At 44.4% G+C, this 16,079-nt stretch overlaps 1 protein-coding gene across 1 annotated transcript; it reads right to left on the reverse strand.

Annotated features, from left to right (window-relative positions):
• Nucleotides 1-8,028: 8,028 nt before the first annotated feature.
• crabp2b (cellular retinoic acid binding protein 2, b) lies at nucleotides 8,029-12,772 on the reverse strand (the record flags this gene model as incomplete). Its single annotated transcript, XM_080735625.1, has 4 exons — nucleotides 8,029-8,079; nucleotides 8,721-8,837; nucleotides 10,579-10,757; nucleotides 12,682-12,772. The coding sequence occupies 4 exons, from the start codon at nucleotides 12,770-12,772 to the stop codon at nucleotides 8,029-8,031; spliced, it is 438 nt and encodes a 145-aa protein (XP_080591751.1).
• Between the last annotated feature and the right edge of the window lie 3,307 nt (nucleotides 12,773-16,079).

Below are 16,079 nucleotides of genomic sequence, written 5' to 3' on the forward strand. Positions count from 1 at the left end.
ATGGAATCCAGGAAGTACGCCGTAAAGTCTACATCCCATAGGCCGGGAGGAGGTCGGTCGCGCTGTGATTGGTTAGTTGGTTGTCAGGGAATCGTTATGTTTAGCTAATGTTTATGTATTAAAAGCTCTATGCTAAAACCTGTGCTGTGCGTGGGGTCGGATGCATTCAAAGAAAATCACAGTTTAATTAAGCTAAAGTCTACGTAGTACGGTTCTTTTTCAAAGATTTCCCAGAGGAAAAATACGGTCTTGTCTAAACACTCAGGCTACCTCTACCTCTGTCACCGTAACAACCAACCAACTACCCAATCACAGCGTGACCATCCGTCCAGGATATGGGAAGTAGACACAACGGGCCTGTCATGTGACCGCTGCGGCAGAGAAACACGTGGATCCTCGGGGGGCGGGTGACGATGATGTCGTGTTTGTTTTCTAGGGAGAGAGAAAAAACGCCCTTGTCATCAAAATTAAAATAATTTAACGAAAATAAATGTAGATTTATTTTCTTTTGTCACCCTGTGTTTGGTGTCATCTGTGCCTGTGGTCAAAGTCGTAGTTGGTAGGAATATCTATGGTGGTAGGTATTTTTTTTTAACCACAGCAGAAATAGTAATGTAACTTCAGGCCAGACAAAGGCTAAGCCAGCAACGAAATTGATCTGATTCTGATCTAATTCAATTAGAGCTTGGCCGGACGAATATAAAGCAGTTCCCTCTTTTCTTGGCCAGTCAAGCTGTGGACGCCGGGATAAAACTGCTGATGTATGGATGAAAGTCTCCACCAGAAGGCGTCAGTGTTGTGCCTTGAAAAATCGATTACGTTTTAAAAGATGCATGCTGTTAAAGGAGTAGTTCACCCCCAAAATGACTTTTTTTCCCTATTAATTTAACACCATAGAGACTTGAGTTCAAGTTATTTTTTTGTATTTGTCGCATTCCTAATACAAAAATAATATTATGGTAAATTTACCCCCATTGATTCTGAATGGGGGGACCCAAATGCATCGGCCTGGATGGGGACCCAAATACAAGGCCCTGAATGGGGACCCAAATGCATTTACTCTTTTTTTGGCCCCTGGTCATGGAATGACCTTCAGTCCAGACTCAAATTGTCTGTGTTAATTCCTTTGAGAAGTTTTAAGAGAATCACTCTAGATAGATCTACAAACACTTGCACTTGTTCAGACCTGTAATAATTGCTCCGTAGATCTCTTCCTTTTTGGGTACATTGTGCACACTGCATGTATTGCTACCTGAGAAATGTAAACTAGTTTTTTATTGAGTGTACATTTTGTATTTTTGGAGTTGTTCTTAGGTATCTGTTTGTGTATCATGGATGTTCTATTTTTGTCGTTGATGTCTTGTATGTAAAGCAAGGATCGTGTAATTTTTATTTCTGCCTCTTGACCAGGTCACGCTCGTAAAAGAGATTATGTCTCAATGTGTTTTTATCTGGTTAAATAAAGGTTAAATTAAAAAATAATACACCAAACCTCTTTGCCAAAAATAGCCGATCTACAAGTAATGCATAGTGAGCTTACGGATCTGCAATTTTGGCAAATGGTCCACCTCAGAATAGGGATGCTAGTGTTCAAGTGGTTAATAACCAGTAAGACTCCCTAATCGGGAGATAAGCGACCGTAGGTCACTTATCTCCACAAATAGAGCAAAAATGTGTTTTTCCAAAATCTTCCTGAGCATGTTGATGACATGAGTGTAGACATACTGTGTAGTGATTTTCGTGATTTTAGGGCAAAATCTGAATCGGCCTCATGGTGGCGCTAGAGGGCCATGTGAGAAATGAGGGGTGGGGTCTCCGCGCCGCCAAGGCGGACGAATAGGTACCGGCCCCGGCTCTCCCGGTCGCTCCTAGCCCGAGTTACGGCATTTTATGTGAGCTGCAGTGGCAGGGGGTCCTCCACTGGGGGCGCCACCACTTTTGCATCCGTTCTGGAGCACCAGGAGTGGGTGGTCCCCGGGAATGCCCCGTGAGCAGCCCCGTTGGGGTGGTCATTTGGTAATTTTTGCACATGTGCTCATTTTTTACACTTGGGGGTCCCCGAGGGAGCTGGGGGTCCCTGGAGCTCCGGGGGTCCTTGGAGGTTGTAGTTTGGCAGGTAAGGAGTGTGTGTGCAAAATCTGGCATGGATCGGGGCAACGGTTGCGGAGATATGAGCAGGGCAAAAGTGTGACGTCTGTAGTAAGTGCGACCTACGGTCGCAATAATAATTTAAAAAAGTTCCTATCACAAAAAAGATTTGGCAGACTCCCTTTAGTAACTCTGGGGACTAGGTCCCGGTCGGACCCCCTGTTGAACACCCCAGCCCTAATTGCGACCGTAGGTCGCACTTACTACAGAAAGCTGCTCGAGGTGTCCGTCCGTCCGTCCGTCACACACGTCACACGTCACACTTTTGCCCTGCTCATATCTCCGCAACCGTTGCCCCGATCCATGCCAGATTTTGCACACACACTCCTTACCTGCCAAACTACAACCTCCAAGGACCCCCGGAGCTCCAGGGACCCCCAGCTCCCTCGGGGACCCCCAAGTGTAAAAAATGAGCACATGTGCAAAAATTACCAAATGACCACCCCAACGGGGCTGCTCACGGGGCATTCCCGGGGACCACCCACTCCTGGTGCTCCAGAACGGATGCAAAAGTGGTGGCGCCCCCAGTGGAGGACCCCCTGGCACTGCAGCTCACATAAAATGCCGTAACTCGGGCTAGGAGCGACCGGGAGAGCCGGGGCCGGTACCTATTCGTCCGCCTTGGCGGCGCCGAGACCCCACCCCTCATTTCTCACATGGCCCTCTAGCGCCACCATGAGGCCGATTCAGATTTTGCCCTAAAATCACGAAAATCACTACACAGTATGTCTACACTCATGTCATCAACATGCTCAGGAAGATTTTGGAAAAACACATTTTTGCTCTATTTGTGGAGATAAGTGACCTACGGTCGCTTATCTCCCGATTAGGGAGTCTTACTGGTGTTCATCCTTCGCGTGTCAACAGCAGTACAATTCACGCTGTGGTCTGACCCCCGGCCCCTTGTATGGCCCAATTAGGTCTCAATCTCTTGCCTCTGCAGTCATGTGGGGTCACATGGGTGACTGAAGGGTGGTCATATGATGGCAAACATTGAAAAACACATACACCAGATGCACACACATACTGTACACACACAATTTCTGTCTTTCTCTCTCTACGCATACACAAATATTTCTGAATATCGTTGACTCTTATACTCTTTTTTTGTCACATTGTATTTATTTATAGGCCTATGTACAGTAACAGTATAATTTAGTGTTTTGGTACAATAATACCAGTAAGACTCCCTAATCGGGAGATAAGCGACCGTAGGTGGCTTATCTCCACAAATAGGGCAAAAATGTGTTTTTCCCAAATCTTCCTGATCCATGTTGATGACATGAGTGTAGACATGCTGTGTAGTGATATTCGTGATTTTAGGGGAAAAACTGTAGGAGCAGTGTCCAAAAATGTGTTTTAAAAATCGGCCTGAAGGTGGCGCTAGAATAGGGCCATGTGAGAAATGAGGGGTGGGGTCTCCGCATTGAAGCCGGGGCCGGTACCTATTCGTCCACCAAGGCAACGCGGACACCCCACCCCTCATCTCTCACATGGCCCTCTTCTAGCGCCACGTCAGTGAGTCAGTGCGTCAGTCACACCTCACACGTCACACTTTTGCCCTGCTCATATCTCCGCAACCGTTGCCCCGATCCATGCCAGATTTTGCACACACACTCCTCACCTGCCAAACTACAACCTCCAAGGACCCCCGGAGATCCAGGGACCCCCAGCTCCCTCGGGGACCCCCAAGTGTAAAAAATGAGCACATGTGCAAAAATTACCAAATGACCACCCCAACGGGGCTGCTCACGGGGAATTCCTGGGGACCACCCACTCCTGGTGCTCCAGAACGGATGCAAAAGTGGTGACGCCCCCAGTGGAGGACCCCCTCCACTGCAGCTCACATAAAATGCCGTAACTCGGCCTAGGAGCGTCCGGGAGAGCCGGGGCCGGTACCTATTCGTCCACCAAGGCAACGCGGAGACCCCACCCCTCATTTCTCACATGGCCCTCTTCTAGCGCCACCTTCAGGCCGATTTTTACAACACATTTTTGCCCACTACTCCTACAGTTTTGGCCCTAAAATCACGCAAATTGCTACACAATATGTCTACACTCATCCCATCAACATGCATCTGTCCCATATAGCGCCACCTTCAGGCCGATTTTTACAAACACATTTTTGGACACTGCTCCTACAGATGTTGCCCTAAAATCACGAAAATCACTACACAGTATGTCTACACTCATGTCATCAACATGGCTCAGGAAGATTTTGGAAAAACGAATTTTTGCCCTATTTGTGGAGATAAGTGACCTACGGTCGCTTATCTCCCGATTAGGGAGTCTTACTGGTTTTAGGGCAAAAACTGTAGGAGCAGTGTCCAAAAATGTGTTTTAAAAATCGGCCTGAAGGTGGCGCTAGAATAGGGCCATGTGAGAAATGAGGGGTGGGGTCTCCGCGTTGCCTTTGCGGACGAATAGGTACCGGCCCCGGCTCTCCCGGACGCTCCTAGCCCGAGTTACGGCATTTTATGTGCGCTGCAGTGGCAGGGGGTCCTCCACTGGGGGCGCCACCACTTTTGCATCCGTTCTGGAGCACCAGGAGTCGGTGGTCCCCGGGAATTCCCCGCGAGCAGCCCCGTTGGGGTGGTCATTTGGTCATTTTTGCACATTTGGTCATTTTTTACATCTGGGGGTCCCAGGTCCCTGGGGCTCCGGGGGTCCTTGGAGGTTGTAGTTTGGCAGGCAAGGAGTGTGTCTGTAAAATCTGGCATGGATCGGGTCAACGGGTGCGGAGATATAAGCAGGGAAAAAGTGTGACGTGTGACGTGTGAGCACATTTGGTCATTTTTTACATCTGGGGGTCCCCCAGGGACCTGGGGGTCCCTGGGGCTCCGGGGGTCCTTGGAGGTTGTAGTTTGGCAGTCAAGGAGTGTGTGTGCAAAATTTGGCATGGATGGGGGCAACGGTTGTGGAGATATGAGCAGGGCAAAAGTGTGACGGACTCACTGACTCACTCACTCACTCACAGACAGCCCGTGGAGGTTTTGGTAGTAAATGCGACCTACGGGGGGGGGCGCATTATACTGTGCTCAATTCTATCTGTTCATTGCATTGTATTTATAATTTTTTAAATAGCAATCAAAGAGTAGCTTTGATTGTTTGTGTTTTCACCAACAGCATCTGCCCATGAGTCATCATTTCTCATAATGACTGTTATGATTGGTCGATTCCAGATGGCCCAGAAGTTAAAAGTTGGAGTTGGGTGCCTCTCTAGGTCCTTAAAACCACAGCATTCCACAGCCAATCAAGCGATGTGAGGCTCTATGACATCATAGCTTGTGGAATGATTTGACAAAAGGGTTGTGCGTGTGTAAAGTGACCTCGGTAATTGGGGAAGTACCGGATGAATAGGCCTAAACTGTCTCTGTGAGAATAACGATCATTAATCAAACTGGAAATGTAATCTGAATTAAACAGTGTGTGTGTGTGTGTGTGTGTGTGTGTGTGTGTGTGTGTGTGTGTGTGTGTGTGTGTGTGTGTGTGTGTGCGAGCGTGCGCGGCCGTACACGTGCATGGGACGATATGAAAATTTCATATCACGATTATTGTGACAAAAGAAATCGCGATTTACAATATTATCGCGATAATCAAAATCCATTATCCTGGGGCGGAAAATTTTCAAAGAAAATAGCAGATCTACAAGCTCACAATGCGTCACAACACGACGCGTTGTACGCTTGTACATTGGCTATTCTTTTATATTATAGAGGTTTTAAATGGTACTGGATATGCAGCTCGGCAAATAAAAGGTGAATTGATCCCAGTGCATGACGGAGGACGATATCACGATACATTAAATCTCCACGATACGATTATCGTGAGTGTTTTTTATCACGATAAACGATAATATCGCGCATCGTCCCATCCTTGACGTGCGTGCGTGCGTGCATAAAAGCTGACATATGAACTTGCATTCTTCTTTGTTACTGACCGAAGATCGTGGTACTTTCCATTCACCTCAGAACCCATCACTGTGGTTTTGTTGCACATGCATACAATTACATGATTGCCTTACAGTAAAACAGCCTTACTCAATGTGATATATGAGCGAATGCACACAATAGTTGAGGTTGTCTATCCCCCACACATACTATTACTCAATTCTCATTCACATAATTACTTAACTCTTTCTGTCTCCTTAGCGAGCACACACACACACGCACGCACACACACGTGCGCATGCATGCATAAATATACACACGTATTTGCCCAGGGGTTTATTGAGAACACACAGGCTGGCGGGGGCCCAGCAGCCCTGCTGCTTGCTCAGCACAGAGTGTATAAACCCAGAGAAGAACTTCAGAAGAGTGAGAGTCCTTGTCTGGCCCGCTTGTCTGAAAACCTGGAAAAGCCATCAACGCCCGTGAACCGTAGAAGTGCTCAGACTCCTCAGGAAGTGCACAAGGAGACCCCCAAGGACCGTATTTCACAGTATTTCAAGTTGAAGACTGTGTGACTGAGGCCATTGAGTGAGCTTGAATCACTGCGTGGAACGCACAGGGTCTTTGAGGGCAGGATTTCAAAATCTGTTGAAATGTGTTTGTTTTTGCTCTCGTGAGTGCATGTCTGTTTTTTAGCCAGTGAGGCTGAAAAGTGGGACTGACAGAGAGCAACTTGAAGCCTTCTAACTAGCAGCTGAAGTGCAAGCCACTTTACACTTTGTGCCTGGTGAAAAGCCAGGGAAGAAGGGAGGAGGGGAGGGAGGAGGGGAAGAGGGGGGGTTATTGAGCTCAAGTAGGTACAGTTGGGAGAGGAAACGGTGGGAATTGTACTTCTCTCTGTGCACTGAAATTATATATTTTTTTCTTTCCCTCACTCTTTTTCCTCACCACTCCCTGTTTTTCCCCATGTTATTGCCAAGGGTCCCTTTGAATGGCGTTGATAAAATATGGATCGGATTATCCTTGGGACTTTTAAAAGTTCTGTCTGGGCAAAGGGAGAGCGATGAAGTCAGAGAGCACAGAGAGGACGAGGTATGCAGACGATGGAAGTGGAGAGATGAGGAGGAAAAGAGGCCTGCATGGAAAGAAGTCACGGATCCATGACAAGGGAGTAGGAGGTGCAGGGTGGACCCTGCATGTTTTCTGTATAGGGAGCATATCTTTGATTTCTCAAGAACTTTTATGGTGTTTTCACACAGGGAGAAGAACATTTTGTTTGGATCTCAGGATCAACATTGGAACGACGTGGCTCCAATGTGCGTCCAGCTCCAGCCTGTGTCGTCAGTCATCTATGATATGACCTGTCCATATGACGTATGATTCCAAATTTATTTAGATTTCAGCCGGATCAAAGCCTGGTTGATTTCCAATACAAAATGTAAGTTAAACATTTCAGAAAGCACAACACATACCGGTATATGCAGAAAACCATTGTGGACGTACTTCACAAGATATTTGGCACTGATCGGTCTAGTAGTTTGAGAGATTAGCTCCAGCCACACAAACAGACAGACAGACAGACAGACAGACAGACAGACACACACACACACAGAACCTCTTATAGATAGGCTAGATGCTATGAAAACAAATGAAACCGTTTGTAATAATATGAAAAGAATTTATTCAATGCTATTATGTTTCTAAAAACATGAAATATGCTGTGACATTGCTGCGTACCGCACAGAAGCACAGAATAAATACAGCTTTGGTGGAGTAGCAAATGAGATCTGCAATACAACATGCAACTACAGAACAACTTTCATTTTCATTGACGGATGCCTTGCTGAGAAGTGCAACGTTTGGTAAGATTTAACCACAATGTGGCAGCATGGATGGCAGAATGAGCATGAAAACAGAGAGGAAAACGTAAACAGGCTGGAAGCACAATAATGGAAGAAGGCCTACATGTCCAAAAAGTCTAGAACGACTTTCACTCTCTTTCATAAACTCTGGTGCACACAACATCCCCAGCACTCATTGTCTGAAAGGAAAAACAAAAACAAAAAGACCAAATTAAAAACCTTTGTAGAACTACAGTGTACTATTCATGTGCATGTCTCAAGTGGCATCAACATGTTTGACTTAAAGTGTCTCTAAATTCCCTTTACACCAGGGGTCTTCAACGTTTTCAGGCCAAGGACCCCTTAGTTGAGAGAGAGATGAAGCAGGGACTCCAGATTCCATATGGTTTAATCGTTTGACAGCACAATCATCAGTGTATTTTGGATTCATGTCAATTTGTGTTATCAGATATGTAACCACTTGAACCGTCAATACTTGATAAACTTGACCTTTCACTCTGTACTTAGTGTGCTCTTTTTTCCCCTCTACACCAAACCTCTTTGCCGAAAATAGCAGATCTACAAGCTCACAACGCCTCGCAGCGTTGTGAGCTTGTAGATCTGCTATTTTTGGCAGATATAGTTAGGGTTCAAGTGGTTGATATACCGCTAAAAATGGAGAAAAAAAAGCTTCTATCACACAAAGATTTGGAGGACCCCCTGTAGTAACTCTGAGAACCCCCTAGGGGTCCCACACCCCCTGTTGAAGACCCCTGCTTTACACAAGTGCAAATTCCCCAAATGTTAAAACAAAGGCTTGTATCAGTAAAAACAGAATTACCAATATCAGCTCCCCATCATTAGTCAGCTCTCGAGTCCATGCCGTCTTAGGCCCCTCCCCTTTCTGTAGGGTCTGTTCACAGCTGATCTTGCTGTCTGTCTCCCATGTAGGAAGGCTCTGCAGGGAGGTACGCAACACAGAAAGAGAGATGTTTTCAGTTCAGTTCATTGAGCAATGTCAAGGTTGCCAGGTTTTCTCACATCTTAATGTGTTTGTGCTATGGAAAGGATAACCTATATTCTGAAGAGGAAAAGAGAAATCTATGATAGGGTTTGGGGCCATTTTACCCAACTCTTAAAGGGGAAAACCACCCATTTTCAATATTGAACTATGTCATTAATATACCTTAGAGGAGTTGTGTGGAAATAAAAAAAAATCAGTACATCTGCCACATAAGATGCACTATGAGTATATGTTATCTGTACAATGTCCATTGTGTACATTAACATTTATATTGAAATCCTGGTCTTATGTTTAATCCCGAGAGTGTAAAAATGTAGTCCTTTTATTTCAGGATTATAATGCAGTTAGATTCAAGGTCTCTCTCATTGTTCTTGAATCATACAAAGTAGGTTTCAGCTGCAGCTCTTTGTACTGTACCTATCACCGCATGTTACTGTAAGCTGTAGTCTAGTTTTGTCCTTCAACACTCACTCAGCATCCAGAAATGAATAACAGAGCTCTGTCTCATCACCAAGAACAGCGCTCACATTACACACAAATGACTCCCATATGTGTCTGTACAGACCTCTGGCTTAACAAGCCATAGTGGTCTTCTTGGACAAATTTCTTTACCTGTATCTGCATGTTTGCATTTAGCTTTGCATTGCATTGCATTGCCTGCATTGTTGAGAGTACCAGCTAGAGTTTCATTGAACTACTCTGTGTAACTACTGCATTTCACAAATGAACTTGAATGTGCAGTGCATCTGCAAGAGTCATGCATGACTGTAACAAATGGAGTAATGGCGAAGCACAGAACCATTTTCAATCTCCTTTAAAACGAATTAACATATTTTATTGTCCAGTCGTCTGTTTCGCCATTTGATTTATTCTTTTATTCTAGTCTTGCCTAGCCAGACGAGAGTTCTCTGCCTACTCATACCGTGTGTCTGGTTAAATCTAAATTCAATGAATGGGCTTGGACACCGGGGGAAAAAAACCCAGCAGTAACAAACCTACAAAGACTGCTTGGAAAATAATCCTGATACCATTCCATATGAAGAAGCACCCTTAAAGGACCACCTCACCTCTGGGACAACCAGATCTTATTTTATTGTTGTTTGGGACACGATCAACACAATCCTGAGTTATTTTTTTGTGTTTTTAGATATTTTAGTATTTCAGCATGCAACAACTGGTCATGTGACCAGTTGTTGCATGATATTCCATCATCTAATACATCATATGATGCAAAATGCATCATATGATGCTTTGTAGCATGCTGAAATACTAAAATATCTAAAAACACAGATTGAACACAAAAAATCAGGATTGTGTTGATCGTGTCCCAAACAACAATAAAATAAGATCTGGTTGTCCCAGAGGTGAGGTGGTCCTTTAAGTTAACTTAACCCTTTAGTCTTTGCATTGGTACTGCGATGCTGTTATTTCTTTTGTCTGCAAATTGTTTCCATCCAGTCCATTCACTGAAGTTAGATGTCACCAGACATATCAGTACGTGGAGATCTCTGGTCCTCTACTACTACTTCTTCTTAACGAATCTCCATCTGTGCACTTTTACTTAATACAAAAGACATCACATTGCATTACAAATGTACTACATCAATAAAGTTCGATTGCTTGTTTGATTGATTGACATGAGGGGTGGTGCATGCAGAGCAAATAGTGCATTTACGGTGCAGGGGCGTCCGTCCACCGTGTTCTCGTTGAAGGACTGTCCCACGGTGAAGGAGATGCAGGTGGTGCGGACGCTGGTGGACGTCTGGATGGACAGGCTTTCCCCCTGCTGGGTGATGTCCACCGCCGGACTGGAGGCCGCCGCCACGGCGATCTTCCTCAGGAAAACGTTCACACCTGTCCACGAGGGACCATGCATAAACAGGACAAGGAGACATGTATGATGAAAGACCGCAACGTCTCGGTGGGCACTGATTTATGAGCGATGGAAATCGTGGCGGGAGACTCGTCATGATTTCTTTCTCATTCCTGCACCCATGGAGGTAGAAAACCTGCTTCATACACATCACCACAGCGGAACGGCTATGTGATGGATATTTGACCTGACCCTCAACCCCTTTCTTCTGTTGGTTTCAACTGGTTTTAGGGAAGGAAAAAAAAAATACCCACATCTGATTCTGTTTCTTGCAAGCCGGTCCATATTTGCTTCTGGAATGGTATAACAAGCCGACAGGGCGCACGCACGCACACACACGCGCGCGCGCGCACACACACACACACACACACACACACACACACACACACACACACACACACACACACACACACACACACACACACACACACACACACACAGACAGACAGACTCCCGGAGCGAGCTGGTGAGGCCCAAGGCAATAAGGGACTATAGGACCCAGCGCTAGCTGGCTGAGGGGGCCCATTTGGAGGCTTAGTTCCGTTTACACTGGCTCTAATTACAAACGCATGAGGTCCTTGCCTCAGATGAACGGAAATCTAACATTCTTCCACAGGCTATTTGTCTTCACATTTTTAATGGATGCCACTGGCTGGCCCAACTGTGACCCCTCTCTCTCCAGGCACAAAAAAGGCGATGCTGTCTCGTATGAAGGTATGCTGGCCCGTCTCATATAAAGGCATACCGAAATTCACTGTTATTTTAACAAAGTATAAAAAAAAGAAAATAAATCCTTGTATGGGTCCACGTGGGTAAATCTTTACACTCCCAGACCCAGAGATAACTTGGACCACTGTGGATTTTACTTTGGAAGAATATCTTTTGAGCACATTATCAAGCAAGAGCCATCTTTTGTGAGAGGGGTGTCCTTTCCCACACACCCCAATCTGGCTAGCCATCTCAAAGAATCCTTCTGGAGAGATTACACACACTCAGACCCAGTTCGTAAAATGAGGGAATATGTCCTCAAATGATGATATGAGGAACTGGACTTGCTGGTTGATTGTTGATGAATGGAGTATTCTTTTTATGTAGGCCAGGGGTCTTCAACAGGGGGTCCGCGACCCCTAGGGGGTCCGCAGGGATACTGCAGGGGTCCCCAAAATTCTTGTATAAATAAATAAGTAAATAACGTAGGCATATATATATATATATATATATATATTCACTTTTTTTAAAGAAAGAAAAACAGATTGTTTTTCTTTAAATATAAAAAAACATGATTCTGTCTCTTTTGAATAGCTTGTATATGATTATTGTGCAATTGACAGATTGTTAGTGATAGATTAATAGTATTGACATTGGTTCTCAGTTAGTAAGGTATGTTTATAAATGGCAGTGGTATGGCCACAAGCATGAATATATGAATATATTATTTTAATATTGAATGCACAACATGGTATGTTTATACACATGAAACACAATTTTATACATAAATATAGAATATATGTTGTAGCCCCACCCCCACCCTTCGAGGGAGGGGGTCCCTGCTCCATGATCCATCTCCCCATCAGTTTGGGGGAACGTTGAAGACCCCTGATGTAGGCTATATGGCATGTTGAATTTACATGATGAACTAGACTACATTAACTTTCTGCATTAAGCATTACTAGGCTACAAATTACATGCACGTTGTGGGGAAACTGTTCAGGAAACTGGTCCAAAACTTTTCAAACGTTCTGTATATAACTTTACATATTTTATTATTATTATGATTAGGCTACTTATTAAAATGAAATGATTATTAATCACTGTATTTCTTTTTTACCCCTGCTTATAATTCCAGCAGCAGTAGCCTACATTTCGTGAGAACAGGGGACATATAATTGGCATGCAATCACTCACCTAGTGCTTTCAAAAGTTCCTCGAAATTTTCCGAGGTTTTCATTTTCCACTTGCCGGAGAAATCTGTGATCTTGCGCTCCAGCGGCTCCATTGTAGGCTAAATTGCACGCAGTTGAAAAAATAGTGACTTATCTTTACTCTGCCGAGTTTCTTAAATCCTCGGCGGATCCTCCTGTGTCGTTCGTTTAAACCGGCTCTAATGTGCGTGCGCCCTCCTTTGCCTGCGCGTTTTGACGCAGTCAGTTCGGTCATTCATTGGCTTGGATTTTGGTCCAGACTCCAGCAGCCTGTGTAACTTTGGGCGGTGGCAGGAATTAGATCATAGCAAGGCTATTTGGTAAAAATCTCCCATTCCCTAAAGTCAATCTACCTGTCAGATGTCATGATATTTGATGAAAATGTATTTGTTTTCAACGATAAACACTAACTTTAGACCTACTTGTGTTAACTTAATTCATGACAACTTTTCAAAAAGCTTAAAAAAACATCAAAAGTCTAATGAGACTTTTGATGTTAATTAATTAAAAAATAGCCTATCTTGTATATACTTACTGTTTGTTTAGACTTAATGTTTTCTTTTTTTTGTTCTTTCATTTCATTTTATTTACATATCTACTGCATAGTAGGCCTACTGTGTTCTATTCGTCTGTCATTCAATGTTATATGAGATACTTAAATGGTTTCCTGTGGAAATAAGCTTAGTCTTAAGCTTACTTTTCTAGGATCTCCTTTTAGTAGACCTTGTACCAGTGAACTGTACCTTTTCCTATGCAAACTTCTAATAAAGTCTTCAATCAATCAATCAATCAATCAATCAATCAATATCTATTAGTGGCAGAAGATGTGTTGGTCCTATGTGCGGATCACTAAACAAGAATGTGGTGGGGGGATTAACCTTTTCATTGAATACTTCCATGTGGAAAAAAAGAGAATCAACCATCCGCAGACATGATGTGAAAGCAGATGGGGTTAAGCCCCTGTGGGATGTTTGGGGTTGGTGTTGTAAACTGATGTTTGGGGTTGCTGTATGATGTAACTGATACGCACACACACACACATGCACACGCGCACGCACACACACACACACACACACACACGCACGCACGCACGCATGCACGCACGCACGCGCACACACACACTACACACACACACACACACACACACACACACACACAGGGGCGTCACAAGAGCTGGGGGGAGTGGGACTGAGTTACTAGGGCCCAAGGTGGAGGGGCCTAATTATTTTATACTTTAGCTATTGAAAAATAACAGATCTACAAGCTCACAGCACGGCACCTGCAAGCTTGTGGATCTGCTATTTTTGAAAAGTCCTGAAAATGTGTGCAATTCTTTGAATAGGCCTGTATGTATTTTTTAAGCAAACATTTGTAAATTTTAACTAAAATGTTGCTCCTGGGTGTCCCTGGAACTACTACATATTTAGAGATGGGGGTCCGTGGCCAAATACATATCATTTTGGGGGTCCTTCACATGAAAAGGTTTCAGCACCACTGACATAGAAAACCTTCAAAAAACCTTAGAAGGATTTGAAATAGGCCTATTCAAAGACTTGCACAAATGTTCAAACATTTCAAAAATAGCACGATAGCTATAGCACAAAAATGCCCCCTATATGAAGAACATTCAAGGGGGGCCCTCAGTGAATCCTTGTACCCATGCAGGGCCCAGAATGTGGTGCGACACCCCTGCACTCACACACACACACACACACACACACACACACACACACACACACACACACACACACACACACACACACACACACACACACACACACACACACACACACACACACACACACACACACACACACACACACAGCATCAGCCAAGAACATTTCACCAGGACTGAATCAGAACCGAAGTGATACCTCTGGAAACACTATACCACATTCAACTGTCAAACAGTATGGGAGAAAGGAGATGGCATCCATGCAGATGTCATGGCATTCCTAGCCAGGGACGTGCTGGCCATTGGGAAAAGCGGGACAACTCCCGAACGGCCGGTTCATTCCCGGCAGGTCCAGGCCGGCCATTAGGAAAACATTTAAAATAAAATGTTCGTTAATTCCATTTTGGGGGCTGGACGGCCAACAAAGTAAATCGTCACTGTCGGGCGGAAACCTCGTATCTCCAAGTTTCAAATTTGTAAATTTTTTTGCAAAGCAAAGCCCTGCTTCATCATACAAGGCTGTCGCACAAAAGTAGTGAAAACAGCAGATCTGAGGCGTTGTGTGCTTGTAGATCGGCTGTTTTCACTAGCTTAAATCATTTTTAAAATGGTTTTGGACAAGGTTTCCACCCGACAATGAGGAAATATAACTCATGTAATTGACCCACTGGCTTGTCACTTATTGTCATGATCTGAAATGGCAAATCTTTGAGTAGCAGAGAAAGATCTCTCTCTATAGCGCACAATGAGGGCCTCTACAACTCTTTTTCCCGGGCTGAATCAGGGGCCCAGCACGTCCCTGGTCAGATCAGTGTATTTTGGATTCATGTCAATTTGTGTTCTCAGATATTTAACCACTTGAACTGTCAATAAACTTGACCTTTCACTCTGTACTTAAGTCTGCTATTTTCCCCCTCACGCCAAACCTCTTTGCCAAACATAGCCGATCTACAAGCTCACAACACCTCGCAGCGCGAGGTGTTGTGAGCTTGTAGATCGGGCAGAGAAACTAATCTAATCAGCAGAGAAACTAATCTCAAGCCAATTAAGCTGTTACGAGAAAAGTCTCCAATAAAAGTACATTTGCGTCTCAATTAGCCCATGTATGCCTAGATGCCATAAGAGCCCAGCTGAACTCACCGCTGGCTGACCTCAGTTGGTGCTATTATCTGTAGGAGATTAGAGACACAGGGGATGAAGGAAAAGAGATGAGAGCAAACAAGAGGGAGACGTGGCCCTGATAAGAAGATCCAGGCTGGACAACAAAAGTCTCTGTTCCTATGACAACACAACAGGTAGAGTTTCATAAATCTGTTGGGTTATTATGCTCTCCCTGAGTGAGGGCTCAATTTGTATGGAGAAGAATCACCGTGAAGCAATCGGTGCAACATCCATCTTTGGTTTCCTGCATGAGATTTGGGCAGGGGTAGAGGGGAAGAGGTCATAGGGGCAGAAAAGATTCACTAAATAAATACTGTACATAAATACACAATATTCACTGTGACACATTGTGAGCTTGTAGATTGGATCTTTCCAAATAGCCAAAGGCCTGGAATTTCGTCATTTTATGTGCAAGGCCACTTGGCCTTTGATGTTGTACATTTTTTGAGGGCACAAAGGCCAAATGCCAGGGCAGGAAGGCCATCAAATAAAACACATTTTAGTCAATTGAAAGAATTTGTTGAATTTAACCCCCAAATTTCACC

The sequence above is a fragment of the Nannobrachium achirus genome (assembly GCF_963921795.1).
Source record: "Nannobrachium achirus genome assembly, chromosome: 10".
Classification (NCBI taxonomy): domain Eukaryota; kingdom Metazoa; phylum Chordata; class Actinopteri; order Myctophiformes; family Myctophidae; genus Nannobrachium; species Nannobrachium achirus.